We start from the raw sequence: 15370 nt of genomic DNA on the forward strand, positions 1-15370 counted from the left end.
AATGGAATACCATAGACTGACAGGTAATAAACAGCAGAAATTTATTTCTTACAGTCTGGAAGCTAGAAGTTCAAGATGAAGGTGCTGGCAGATTTGGTATCTGGTGAGAGCTCTCTTCCTGGCTTATGGATGGCAATCTTCACACTGCATCCTCGAATGGCGGAGGAGTGAGGGAGCTCTCTGGGGTTTCTTCTAGAAGGCACTGATACCTTCACAAGGGTTCCACCCTCATGACCCAATCACCTCCCAGTGGCCCACCTCCTATCACCATAGCGTTGGGGTTAGGACCTCCACATATGAATTTGAGAAGGGACAGAAACGCTTGGTCCATAGCACACACCGCCATGTCCCCAGCCCTGACTTGGAGTTCATCATGCCCCTCGATTCTTCCTCTTTGTCCCTATGTATTGTCAGGGTCCTCTTGTCTCTGTCCTTTGTTCCTCTCCTGACCTCACTGACACCCCAACAGCCTCCATCCTATGGCTGATGATACCAACTTCCACCCACATCCTCTACCCCCTCAGCTCCTTATCCTTCTACTTTCTCCTGACCCTGAGTCACTCCTGGACCCTCTACTCCAATGCATGTACCGAACAGTACGAAGCAATGGTGGCACCACAAATGACGTCACCACATTTACTGGTCTGTTAGTGCCGATCAGCATCTTGCATTTGGCCTTGGTCCTATCTGACGGAGAAAACACCTTCCATCAGCTCTCTACCTCTCACCTGCGAACACATGACAATCTCTTCCCTTTTTAATGACCTCACACCCAAAGTTCATCCTCCCACCTGTGCTCTCAGCCCCATCTCTTCCTCCTCGCTCAATCTTCCTTCCCCTGTATTTACATCTTCCTGTTCTCTATTAGTTATTTCCTTTCAGCCTATGAACATACATCTTTTTCATCCTAAAACTCCCCATCCCACCTAATTTTGCAGCTCCAGCCAATGCTCAAACCCTCTCTATCACATTGCAATGAACACACAACACCACTCACACGCACACACACACACTCACATATACATGATCCATTCAGCCTCTCTTTCCTTTTCTACCCTTAAGTCCTCTGAAATTGGGCCTCTGCCCCTACAACTCCATGGAAGCTGCTCTTGTCAAGGTTACCAATGACTTCCTTGTGGTCAAGTCCACTGGGACTTTTCTGTCTATATATTATTCATTTTCTCTGAGCATTTGGAATTATTGACCACTCCCATTGTCTTGGATTTTTCTTCTCTGACTTTCATGACTCTCCTCTTTCCGTTTTCTGCCTCTCATCTCAGGAATCTTTTTTTCATCATTAGTTTCCTGTTGTTCAGAGTACTTTAAAATTAAAGTTTGAGGTGTCATTTAGTTTAAGAATGGAAGAAAAGAGCCCATGTGAATTGAATCGACAAATTAAAAGTTAATTTTTCTCAATAAAAAATATCATCAAAAACTTTTTGTATCAAACAAGCTGATTCTCAATTTTATATGAAAAAATGAACAAACAAGATTAAGTAATGCAAGAAAATCTTAAAAGGGGGGAAGATGGTGAGGTGGAAACAGTGGTGCTACCAGATATTAAATCATGTTATAAAGCCTCAATAATCAAACACCCAGGCACCAGCACATGAAGAGCCAGAGCAGTGGTCAGAACAGCAAGTCTGGAAGCAAATACAAACGGAAACGGGAACTCTGTTTATGATAAGGACAGAGCCAAACCAATGGGGAAGGATGGACTCTCTCAAACTTTAACATCTCAGTTCCCACATTCTCTATCTCATTCTGTCTTTCTGTCTCCTTTCCTTGGTCTATATATACACTTAAGGGTCTCTTATTAAAAATCAGAAAACAAACAACCCTCCCTTTGTTCCTGTGTCACCTAAGTTAACCTCTTTTTCTTCTACACGTAGCAAACCAAATTCTCTTGGAAAAATAGTTTTTATACACTGTTTTTACTTCTTCACTATGAAAAGAATATTTTAAACTATATTGGTTTATTTTTAATTATAAAAATACATGCATTCTAGAATTGTATACCTGAAACTTATATAATGTCACCCTGATAAATTCAATTAAAAAATAAAAATACACCCTCTCAAAAAAAGACAATACAGAATACTCTGCATTTTAACAACTTTTAAAATGTAAGAAGAAAAAGGTTGTAATTAAATCTGCACTAACAACAATAGCCACATGAAGCCACTGAACACTTGAGCTGTGACCTGCTTGATCTGAGATGCTCTGTAAGATACACACTGGATTATGAAAGCTTACTGGGAGGAGATTAAAGATGGCTGTGGACTGAATGGAAGCTACACTGACACTCTCCTGGGGCCAAACTGAAATTACAACTAAAATATAGAAAAACCATTCTGAATAATCAACTGCAACTGAAGACAAGCAAGAGAGCACCCTCATAACCAAGAAGGAAAAGTGGAGACCACATAGAGACTGGTAGGAATTGTGGAGGTGCGAGACAGCTGGCTGGACTCCCACAGGCAGCAGCTGAAGGTCTGGAGGAAGATCTCAGCTGTGGGGGATTCCCACTGAGGACTCTGGGGTCTAAAACCCAGGCTGGGCTTCCCAACCAAGAGCACCAGAACTGAGAAAGGTGCCAACATAACATCTGGCTGTGAAAAGCATCCAGGTTTCTGTCTGCCAGGGAGAGATGGCTGGAGATGCAGGCACCCTCTTATAGAGTCAATGCACAAAGTTTCATGTGGAGCCATTTACCTTGGGCTCCAGCAGAGGGAAGACAGAGTGGATGGGAGCTGTGTGAGGAGAATCTAGGGTTGTGGACTCTGGAGAAAGAGCTCAGAAGTCACCCATCTGGATCCCTGTGCTGAATCATTCCCACATACTGCAGAGGCAGACATTTACCTTCCAACAGCTTTTGCCTGAGGGGGAAGCAATTGCCTCAACCTGCAGAAAAATCTCTCAACCTACACTGTGGAGTTTCTACAGACTGAGACTCATTAAAAGAACCAGATTAATCAACCTGCAGGCAGAGGCAGACTTCAGAATGTTTTGATTCTTTGCCTGATCTGCTTCTGGACCTGGGCCTTGGAAAATCAGACTTTGGTGTGCATCTTGGTTCTGTCCAAATGCACCCAGTCCTAACAGAGGGGACCTCAAGCCATGGATTATTGGTAGCTCCAAACAGGGTACTCAAGGCCATTCACAACAGCATCTGATATTGGCCTGCACCAGAGACGTTCCAAAAAAACTGAGAGTCCTAGAAGATCTACCTAATATGTAGAAACAAACCCAATTGGGCAGCTAAAATGGAGAGACAGAAAAACAAACCCCAAATGAAAGAACAAGAGAAGTCTCCAGAAAAAGAGCTAACTTAAATGGAGATAAGTAATCTATTAGATACAGAGTTCAGAATACTGATTGTAAGGATGCTTAATAGCATGAAAAAAGATATGGAAACTATGAAAATGACCAATCAGAAATGAAGAATGACATAGCAGAAATAAAGAATACATTATAAGGAATAAACAGCAGATTTGAAGAAGCTCAGAAGATCAGAGAATTAGAAGAGAGGGTAGAAAAAAATCACTCAATCAGAGATCCAAAAAGAAAATACAATTAAAAAACAGGAGGACATTCTAAGGGAGCTGTGGGACAAAATGAAATATAACAATATTAGCATCATAGTAATGCCAGAAGACGAGGAAAACAATCAAGGATTAGAGAACCTGTTTGAAGAAATAATGGCAGAACACTTCCCAAACCTGGTCAAGGAAAAAGTTACACAAGTTCAGGAGGCACAGAGAGTCCCAAGCAAGAAGAACCCAAAGAGGCCCATGCCCAGAGGCATCACAATTAAAATGCCAAAAATTCAAGACAAAGCTTCTTAAAGGCAGCAAGAGAAAAGCAATCTGTTACCTACAAAGAAGCTTCCTTAAGGTTTTCAGCTGCCTTCTCATGAGAAGCTCTACAGGCCAGAAAGGAATGGCATGAAGTATTCAAGGTAATGCAAAACCAGGATCTGAAACCAAAACTACTCTATCCAACAAGGCTATCATTCAAAATAGATGGTGAAATTAAGAGCTTCCCAGACAAAAAAGGCTAAAGAAGTTTATTACCACCAAACCAGCATTGCAGGACATGTTAAAGGGACTGCTGTAAGAAGAAGAAATAGAGAGGGAAACATAGGCATAAAGAATTAAAATGGCAATAAATAAAGACTTATCAGTAATAACCTTAAGAACTTTAAGGGAGACATCAACAGCAATACAGTCATAGTCGTGGACTTCAACACCCCACTGACTTCATTGGATAGATCTTCCAGACCAAAAGTCAACACAGAAACAGTGACTCTAAATGACACACTAGATCAGATGGATCTAATTGATATTTACAAAACATTTCACCCCAAAGCTACAGAACATACATTCCACTCAAGTGCAGATGGGACATTCTCAAAGATAGATCACATGTTAGGACACAAAACCAGTCTCTACAAGTTCAAAAAGACTGAAATCATATCAAGCATCTCAGATCACAATGGCATGACATTAAAAATCAACTACAGTAAAAAAACTCAAAAACATTCAGACACATGGAGGCTAAACAGCATGTTATTAAACAATGAATGGGTTACCAATAAGATCAAGAAAGAAATAAAAAACTTCCTGGAAACAATTGAAAATGAGCACACAACAACCCATAATCTATGGGACACAGCAAAAGCAGTCCTAAGAGGGAAGTTCATAGCACTGCAGGCCTACCTCAAAAAGCAAAAAAAAAATTAGTAAACTATCTAACCCTACAACTTAAAGAATTAGAAAGCTACCCTGTGAAGCTGTCCAGACCAGGGCTTTTGTTTGCTGGGAGTATTTTTTATTGCTGCTTCATTTCCATCATTTATTGTTGGCCTATTCAGGTTTTCTGATTCTTCCCGATTCAATTTTACATGACCTCACTCATATGTGGAATCTAATAAACAAAACAGTCTGAGGAACAAAATAGACTCAGAGACATAGAAACATGGAACAGACTGATGAATCTCAGTGGGAAGGCAGGAGTGGGGGGGTCGGTAGGGAGAGATTAGTCAAAGAATTTTTATGCGTATATGCATAACCAGTGGACAGAGACAACAGTGTGGTGAAGGCCTTGGGGAGGAGGTGGATGCAGGGTGGAGGGGATCAATGTGAAAAATTAGGGGGATATCTGTAATACTGTCAACAATAAAGCTAAATTTAAATAAATAAATAAATAAGAAAGAAAGAAAGAAAGTTTAGTGGTAGAGAGGAATGTAAAAAACTTGAGTTATGATATCTATGGATTACACGTTGAAATGAAACATTTTGATATATTATTTTAAATGAAGAATGATTTCTAAAGCTGTTTAAAATTTGGTCAGGGGTAAACACTCCTTGGAGTAAGTGCAAAAGTTGTCACTGTTCACGGGGTCCTGGCTCTCAGAAAGCTAGAAAGTGCTCTACGGCCTAGTACGCTGCTTCGTGCAAGGAGCTGCCACGCAACTGTGTGAACTGTAGGGCAGGAAAACGTTCTCTTCCCTTCTAGGTTCTTTGGCTGGTCTAACAATTAAATTGACATAAGAGATTAATAGGAGAAAACGAATTTAATTTTGTACTTATGGGAGCCCCATAGAAATATGAAACTCAAAGAAGTGACCAAAGCAGACAGCTTTTATTCCTTTTAGACAAAGAAAGAATAAATGTGCGAAGAACTGACAGGTGTAGGGTAGTAAATTAGTGAGGAGCAACCAGGTTTGTCAATTCAGCCTTCTCAGCCCTGCATTCCCTGTCTCTGCTGCTAAGGACGCCTCTCCCCGCTGCACACGGAGGGCCCCTTTCACATCGGAGGCTTGTTTCCTGCTCTCTAGGGAACAAAGGAGGGCCAGAGTACCCTTCTTGCGCCGGCTATTTCTCAAATAACTTTAATTTAAAATAACCAAGATTCCCAAGTGGCATCCTTTGGGGTGGCATACCCTGCCCTCCTTCAGTATGCACTTCCTTTTTGGATAGCTGCTCTCTTAAGATAGTTTCAGGACATAGTGTCTTACTTTAAGTAGTCTTACATTTAGTGAATTCAGTCACTGGTCAAGGTACGGGGGCTCCTAATGAATGAAATGCTTAATTATATAGCGCTTTTCAGTTCCTAAGCTCCTGGGTGGAGGGTGAAAGACCTGGAATGCAGAGGGCGCACCAACTGGACGTGTGACCCTGAGCGGCGCTGGCTAATTACAGAGCTCACTACATCTTGTCTCTCCCTCTCTGCTTTCTAGGACGGCGGGACTCCATACGGGGCCAGGTACGTGGGCTCCATGGTGGCCGATGTGCACCGCACCCTGGTCTATGGAGGGATTTTCCTATACCCAGCGAACCAGAAAAATCCTAAGGGCAAGGTAATTCTCCTTTGTCCTCTGGCTGCATCTGGTCAGGGAGCCAGTGGAGTTCCCTTTCTCTCCATGCCTGCTTTTCGGCTACAACCTTGTTCTGGGCATATTTGTCTGTGATGGGCAGGTAGAAAAGAAATGAAGTGCCCTTCCCATTAGTGAAATTGAGGCTGTTGTGGGTCTGGAGGAGATGACTGAAGCTGTGATTGGGGATTTTTCTGGACTGCCCTTCCTCTGGCTTCCTGTCCTTCATTCACCAGGAGCCAGCTGTGTTCATCTCCCACTTCTCACATGCTCTGTCTGACTTTTAGTTTCAGCACCAACTCATTTTGGGCCATAGACCCCTTTGAGAATCTAATGAGATTTATGGACCCGCTTCCTAGAAAGAAATTCATGCAAACATACACATTACATACATGTTCAAGGGATTCACAGATGACCTGACTCATCCACGATCTCCCAGGAAGTTTCCAAACTCCAGAGTAAGAACTGCTGCTCTGAACTCATTCAGAATATCTGGAAAGGTAGCTCCCAGAAGATCTTAAGCCATTTTATAACACAAAACAGAAAATACTGGTATTATCAAGTAGGAATCCAATGATCCAAAGCATCAATCTTGAGTAAACCCTTCCATGGAAAGTTGTCTGATTTTTAGCCAAACACTGAAATCATAGGTACGTAGACAAGAACTACCATATTCTCTGACACGCCAACAACTGGCCACATGTATACATGTCTCTTGGGTGGGTGATTTGAGTAATTGGAATGGCAGGTTCAAAGCCACCAACAGAAATCTAACAGCACATGAGACCAGAGAGGAGAGTTTTACTATGCAGATTGGTGTATCAGGCATTTCTGCATGTGCGTGTATGAACCTCTTGTACTAAGAATCACAGAAAAGTCTGCATGAGAGGTGCCAGAGCGAAGAAGTGTTATGGAGTGTTAAATGAGATCAAGCAAAAGATGAGGAAACTCTTAAATAGAACCATTCTTGCCACCTACTCAGTTCCAACAGGGAAAACATTAAGACTAATTATTACTAATTATTAAAATGATTTAAAATTAGTCAAGAAATACCTACTTATAATCTTATAGACATTGCTATAAGGAGGCATAATTCCATATGTAGATCTATATTCACAACACTATAACCACCACCCATATTTAAAGTACCATTGGTTCTTGACCTCCACGTTTTAGCTCTCACGGACTCTGTGATCACATCTGTGTTTGTGGGATGTGTGTGTGTGTGTGTGTGGGGGGGGGGTTACAAATCTCCTCCTCTGTTTGCTTGTCTCTGTAGAGCAATGTAGACTTTACAGAAAAACATAGATTGTGTGGCCTGCAGGCCAAGGCACCATGAAGACCTAGGCACTGTGTTTTCAGATGAGTTCACTACACCAGAACAAACTATGTGAGAATGCTGTGCTCTTTTTGTTTGTTTTTGAAGTATCTGAATCAACATGGTACAAACAAAGGTCAGTTGATTACAACCAGGGACTTCATTGTCTGACACCTCCAAACCCCTGCCCTCACACACCCAGAGCCAGGGAAAGGGGAGAAAAGAGCCAATCTCTACAGTTGCCAGGTCAGAATCTCCCTGGTGGTCAGTCGAGGACAGTGTGGCCTCCAATATCCCTCCTGTGGATGACCATGGAAAAAATAGCTGACTCAAGTGTGCCCACATGCACTGGGGCTCCTCTGTGCCCTGCCAGGCTGCCCACGACTCTAAGGGCAGGAGGTCTAGGGTGAGGGCATCGTACCCTGTTTTACTAAAATGGCAAGTAAATGCCCAGGAGCTCTAACTTACTCTCTCCTGAGTGCCTGGCTCTCCAACCCAGACCAGAGATATTTTATTCCTCTCTAGGCAATAACAACATTTTAAAAATCAGCATCAGATATGGCTGTTTCTCCAAGTAGTTTTAACATGTCTTCAAAATGGATTTGAAGAAAAGAAAGAAAAAAGTTGCATAGAGCTGGGTCAACCACTTTCTGAGCTGATTATAGAAAGGAAATCTTTTTTAAAATCACAGATTTTGCACCTGTGAGGGAAGGAAGGAGAAGATAGAATGGTATTGAGTCAGAGAATGCAGCTAGAGTGTCACCTTGAATCTAACATGATGTGATGTGTGTGTGTGTGTGTGTGTGTGTGTGTGTGTGTGTGCGTCAGAAATAGACCCAAAAAGGAAATTCATTCCAGTCCAGTTCAGTTCACCATGTACTTACCCACACGGGAGGTCACCTGCTAGTTCTCAACGTGCCTTTTACAAAGGGTATTCCTTGTTTGGAACAGGCTCAGCCCTGGGTCCGTGAGCACAGCTTGGCCAGCAGGGCATGGGCCAATCTTATCCCCTATTTCTGCCCTCTACCCTTGGGCAAGGTATGCGACAGCCTTGTTTGGACGCTTTCTTTGTGTCAGGCAGTATTGGGGCTGGAGATGCCACAGTGACCAAGACAGATGCTGTCCATGCCCTCAGGGAGGGTGACAAAGGAGGAAGGCGATGTCAGACAAACCTCACTGCCAGGACTGCTAGGAAGGGTGAGTGCAGGATGCTGTGGACTGTAAGCAACGGGAGTTAACTCAGTCTAAGGAGCAAAAACAAGCAGTTTAAGTACCAGCGAACTATTTAGCTGAGTCGATGCTTGAGGTGTGCTCCTTGCCACAATCCGGGGCACTGGTTATCCGGAAAGACCACCTAGCAATCCCGTCCAAGCTTGACTCCTCACAGACAGAGCCTCCTAACCAGGCTGCAGGCTCATTTCCCCCGTTACAAAACCATCAAGAAAAGGGCACCAGGACCCCATCCACCCAAGTGAAGGGGCGGGTCTCTCACAGGGTCACAAGCCAGGTAGTTACTGAGCAGAGGTGCCTGCTGAGGCCAGTGTGGTGCCCACCGGCCGATGCATCCAGCCTCCCGGAGGGGCTAGATCTTGGGCAGCCCAGCCTGCGGAGGTGCAGGAGCCACCTCGCAGCGACCAGACGGAAGTTCACGGTAGGAATTCCTCGCCAAGCTTCAGGGGAAGGGCTTGAGAGTTTTGGCAACTTGCAAAGCTTGTGTGCCTGACTTTCCCTGCAGCTCCGGCTCCTGTACGAGTGCAATCCCGTGGCCTTCCTCATTGAGCAGGCGGGAGGCTTGGCGACCACAGGCACCCAGCCCGTGCTGGATGTGAAGCCCGAGACCATTCACCAACGCGTCCCCCTGGTTCTGGGGTCCCCAGATGATGTGCAGGAGTATCTCACCTGCGTGCAGAGAAACCAGGCAGGCAGGTAGTGGACTGGACCCTGCAGGCTCTCTTCTTTGTGTCTTTGACCCTGAATGAAGGACCCCGATGACTGATAGGCAGAAACTGTGGTGGTGAGTAAGAAAAAGCCAGGCCACCCTGTCACAAACAGGAAAGCAGCGGCAAACTGCTTGGGACAGGTCCAGAGGCCAGAGGCGACTCTGTCGTCATTGTAAATGGCTAAGAATAAAGATCCATATGTGAAAAGAACAACTTTGATTTATCTTTTGTCATGAACAGTGGCAAAGAGGGTTGTAATTCTAAGTCTGTGAGCTCAAGTAATCCATAGCTATTTACTTGGGGCAAAAAGTACAGAGATCAGTTAAGAATTTGTCTTGGTGGGTTAAAATTTGAACCTAGTGTCTTATCTTGTAATTCATTTTCTTTCTCATGGAATAAATCCATATATTGAATATATGCATACTTTATGTATATATTTAAATGTGTACATATATATATTTTAATGGCTGACTTAATTTCTTAGCAGAATTTTTGTCTTATTTGGATAAGTTTTGTGTTAGAAATCTCATGGCTATTAAATTCTAAAATTTCAGATCCATCCTTTTTTGGGAGCAATAACTTGGATGACTAGTAACAATATGAATGGAAAAATACAGTCACCTATTGAGAAAGCAACATACTAAATGAACTTAATATTTAAAAATTAACACTTATTTTTCTCAACCCCTTGACTTTGCATTTTTGGTTTTGGGAGAAATATTTTAATCAATCCCAGGGCTTCACCAGAGTGACAACTAGTTAAATGACTCTCCATTTGTCCAAATTATGTCAACATTGGGACGGGGGGACATGCGCATCAGAAATCTCATCTTGTTTTAACAAGAATTGTTATATATGTGTATGAACTCAGAGGCCAAAAATCCTTAATGAAATGTTGAAAAATCAAATCCAGAAGTATTTAAAACAAAGATGCATTTGGATGAATTCACGCTTAACTCAGAAAATCAAGATTGTAAATGTATTATAATCACTTCTACATAGTAACATCACAGCAACCTCTAGACTAATGTTTGACCAAAGAACTTGGCACAGTAGTATAGTCAAGTTGACACTTAAAATTAATCATCTCAGTGCCCTGACCAGGTGGCTCAGGTGGTTGGAGCATTGTCCTGCACACCAAAAGGTTTCGGGTTTGATTCCAGGTCAGGGCACACGCCTGGGTTGCAGGTTTGATCCCCAGTCAAGGTGTGTGCAGGAGGCAACTGATTGATGTTTCTCACATCGCTGTTTCTCTCTCTCTTTCTTCCTTTCTCTCTAAAAAATCAATAAACATATCCTCGGGTGAAGATTAAAAAAATAACCATCCTCGGGTGAAGATTAAAAAATAACCATCTCAGTCTGAAGTACAAACAAGGAGAGATGTCCAAGCTATAATGGCTGGTGAAAGGGCATTATTTTGCAAATAGATATGGCAGAATCCTATTTTTGTAAAAATTTTAAAAAGCGCACAACAAAACTACCTATGTTTTTGGGTAAAGGCCAAGAAAAAAGGACTGTTAATATCACTGAATTAATAATTGTGGCTCTTTCCTTGAGGAAGAGGGGTGTGTGCTGGACAGACGGAGTACCGACAGGGGTCTCTGCCTCACTTCAGTGCTTGGCTCTTGAAACTAGGGCAATGTGCTTGGATGTGTCTTGGGCACGTCCTTTCGCCCGGGCAGCAGGTTTACTGCGTGCCCGCTGCCTGCCAGGCCCCGTCCTGTGCTGAGAATAGAGGCGGGCAGAGCTCCTCGACCTCTGGATGGATTCGATGCTAACGTCGCAGAGACACAATCAGCAAAGCCAACAGGAAAAATGAAACTGCTCGTCAGGTGGCATAAAGGCTGCGGAAAAATAAACCAGGGAGGGGGAGAGCAAGCCAGGGGAGGTTATTCTGATTCTAGTTTGGGGCAGTGACAGGCTTCATGGAAAGGGTGGCAATTCAGCCATACTCAGGAGGAGGAGAGGAGGCTTTTACACAGCTGGGGGACAGGCTATAGGTAAGGGGACAGAAAACACATATGAAGATAAAGTAAAAGTGTTTCAAAACATTAAAACACTATAGTCAAGCCTTTAGGCGCCCCTCTCACCGCCCCCACCGCCCCCACCCCTTTCACCCCTCTCACCTCTCTCACCCCTCTCACCACCCTCACCCCTCTTACCCTTCTCACCCCTCTCACCCCTCTCACCCCTCTCACCCCCCTCACCCCTCTCACCCCTCTCACCCCTCTCACCGACTCTGGGAATGGCCCGACCCACATCTGAGAGTTGGCAAGGTGCGGGGGGAGGTGATGCCTGAAGGCTCCAGCAGGGAAATGGTCAACCCTACCTGAGACTGTTTTCTGGCCTGTTCCTGGGAGTTTCTGGGGCACGGAGGGCTTTCTGTTGGGAAATGCAGCTCATCCCCAGGAAGCTGTCCTCTTCTTGGAAGTCAGATTGACACCCAGGACAGTATGGCAATCATGTGGCAAAGGCTCCGAAGACTGCCCGGGAGAGTGACGGTAGTGAGCCAGGAAGTGCGACCAGGATGGCTACTGCCCTTTGAGCTCCAGAGAACCCAATATCCCCCCGGGGGACAGAGTGCAAAACCTCGGAGGCAGCTCTCAGAAGAGGACTTGCTCTCAGGGACCAGGACAACGGTGTCAAAAAGCCGAGCAACTGTGCCCAAGATGAGGTAGGCCATCTAAGGTTACCACTACTTTTTGAGGAGCATAAGTCCTGTTTCTGTCATGGCCCATGTTTGCTTCATATCTTTCTTATGGGCTTTTCTCTCTCACAAAGAAAAACAGAAACTATTTGATGTCATCCAGTGACAGTGGCCCAAGAGAGTAAAGAGGCAGTGCAGTGCGTGTCTTCCTTGCATTTTGATGAGTGCGAATCCCTTTCGATAAGGTGTCTCTGGTCTCTGGTAGGGAACCCAGCCAGTGCTAGATTTAGATGAGAGAGGACATGTGAGGAGGCAAAGGATTCCCAAACCTTGTGCCTTTTGTCTGCTTGGCAGATCTCTAAACTCACTGCTACTGCTGATAGCCTTGCTGAGCCATGTTAAACGTCTGCTCCCTTAGCAGATTCCCTTGTGGACTGTAGCATTTTGTTGAGCTCAGTGGAATCCTAAGACACCAGATGAAAACTTTTGAAAACAAAACTCAGGCTTGCTGCACATAACGAAAGGCCAAGAACCACTTCGAGTGGACAGATTTCTCCCTTGTCCTGCCTGGATGGTCGGTAAGTCCATCTTGTCCTGCTGGTCTTGACGGGCCGAGTCCAGCTGCGCCCTCTGGGTAGCTGAGGAGAACCTGAGGCCAGCCGTGTGTCCCGGGGCTGGCGTTCCTCTTCCACACTCGCTGGCTTGGTCCAGGGTCTCAGGGCTGGAATCCCAAGCCTGAGTGTCTGCGGGCCAATACGCCCTCTGAGGCTGCGGGGGCTGACTCCTGTTGCCTCTTTCAGCTTCCGATAGTAGGTTTATGTTTCAGACAAGACTTTTGTGTAACTGAAATTTGTTTTCAGCTTTATTTAATTTATGTTCATTGGCCTAGTTTAAAAATATGGTAGCGATGGCTTGGAACTTTTCACAAGTTAAATTAATATGTCTTTGAAAGTCACAGAAACTTCTGATATGGGTTTAATCACTTGGACATCATTTAGTTTGAAACTTTCCCCAAGTTTAAAGATAAATGTCTTTAAAAAAAAATGACGAAACCTCATAGCATGTGTTTAATCGTTTGGACACCTGAGAGGTTCTGCTCTTTCATTCCTGTCAGCACCTGGGCCATTTCTCAGTCTTGAGCTTCCAGAATCCAGGGACAGCAGCCTGAGCTGGCCTGTCATGGTGAAGCAAGATGACAGTCACAAAGATATTCTTTCCAGTGCCTTTTCCAAGACAAAATGTACAAGTTTGCATTTTCTAAAGATGGCCACAGCCCTAGCTTCCATGTCACATGCTCTACTAAGTGACCTCACCCTTTCCAGTCACGAGGTGGACCTCGGCCCCCCACCCCCGGATCCTGGGCTCTCTCTGGTGACATCCTCCAAATACAATACAGCAGCAGAGATTCCACTGGGACTAAGCCAGGTCCTAAGAAGCCTGCAGTCCCTCACTGGGTGAGCTGGCACACTGTGTCTAGGGACACTTCTCTCAGAGCCATTCTTCACGCAGTGGGAGCCCAAGCCATGGAGGAGCCCGTGTAGGTGCTCGGGTCAGCAGCCCAGGCTGAACGCCCCCCAGCATCTAGGACAGTCATGTGACATGAGCCCAGTCAGACCTACAGATGATTCCAGCACGCAGGAGAGACTCCCAGTGGAAAACCCCACAGATCAGCCCAGGCAGGTAACGGGAAAGATGGCTGTTATCAAGCAGCTGTATTCCAGGGAGTTTGTTCTACAGGAAGAGATAACCAGACAGTCTTTTCACTGCATTCCCCAGTGGTTCCCTGTGTCCTAAAGACCCACGTGTGGACCCAGCCTCCCCTCCCACACCTCAGCTCACTCGCTTCCCACTTTCTCTAAATGCCGTTTCTCTTCTCTCAGGGATTCTGACTGCAAGTCTCTGCTCAGACACCGCCTTTTATCCTGTCTGATTGACTGGCTCCCCTGGGTTCATCTCAGATTTCTCTTCCTCCTGGTGTTCCCAGGCCCTGCCTCTCTCTTAAGTTACTTTACAGCACCTACCTGAGAGTGGGAATGTCACTTCCCCAAGGGATGACTGGGTCACAGTGGGGGTACATCAGTTCCAGATGTTTCAACATAGGTCCCAAGCAGCAAAAGGGATTCTGCTTGGGAGCCTCCCAAATCTTCCTGTGACCACGCTTGTTAGTGTGATCACAGAACCCACAGAGTTTCATTCTAAATACATTTGTCATTTTAGGTCAAAAAGTTATAAATTTAAGAACCCATGAGGGAAGGCCACACTGAGGGTCCAACATGGCACGTGGTCCAGGACAGATGGACTTGAACAGAGGCTGCTGGAGGCCTTCAGTCCCCAGTTGCCCTACACTTCATATCCTCATAAGGAATTGTGGGGGTCTATTAACTAGATACTTCTACCTACTCTTTGCATTTCCTTGAGTGGCAACCTGAGAATTTTAAACACACAGACAACAAATGGGATTATGTGCTTCTTTAGTCTGCAGAATGTAGGCAGTTGTTGTTTTAAATAAACTCAGAGATAAGGTAGCCAGGTGTAAATGAGGCCTCAGACTCTCACTTTTGACTCTCTCACCTATCGCCCACCTCTGAGGCCACAGCTCTATTTTTGAAGTCCAGCCTCAAGTCCAGGTGCTTAATCTTCTCCTCTTGTGGCCTCAAAGACAAGCATTCTTGGTAATCCACTATGTTTTGTCCTTTCTGAACTGCAAAGTAGCCAAATGGTCTTTATGAGCAGTTGGAGAAAATGCGTTAGAAACTGGCCCTGTGACATTTGTCTGGCCATTCGGTGGGGTTGTAACTTTTTGTGTCAAATGACCATGACCTCTCAGGCCCCTTTCTAGTCTGGAAATCTTATGTATGTGTATTCACTTATTTAATATGTGGACATTTTCCTTATTAAAATAACTTACCTTTGTCCTTTATGGGTGGTTTGTTAAATTTTGCTACATTCAAGGGCTGGGTCTGACACAGCCAATGGAGAACTAACATGAGATCTACATACTTATCACTAGAGGAGACAGAAGGCCCCCAGCCCTTCACCTAATGGACCACTGCACACTCAGCTATGTCTTTACAGCCCAGTTACAG

General features: G+C 44.7%; 1 protein-coding gene across 1 annotated transcript in view; it reads left to right on the forward strand.

Moving 5' to 3' along the window:
* FBP2 (fructose-bisphosphatase 2) overlaps window positions 1-9627 on the forward strand; it is a 36964-nt gene extending 27337 nt beyond the window's left edge. Inside the window, exons 6-7 of the mRNA XM_016206643.2 lie at window positions 6245-6364; window positions 9433-9627. Of these exons, the coding sequence (XP_016062129.2) occupies window positions 6245-6364; window positions 9433-9627 (315 nt within the window). The remainder of the gene's footprint in view (window positions 1-6244; window positions 6365-9432) is intronic.
* The last annotated feature ends 5743 nt before the right edge of the window (window positions 9628-15370 follow it).

Source organism: Miniopterus natalensis, chromosome 12 (genome assembly GCF_054644295.1).
Source record: "Miniopterus natalensis isolate mMinNat1 chromosome 12, mMinNat1.hap1, whole genome shotgun sequence".
Taxonomy (NCBI): domain Eukaryota; kingdom Metazoa; phylum Chordata; class Mammalia; order Chiroptera; family Miniopteridae; genus Miniopterus; species Miniopterus natalensis.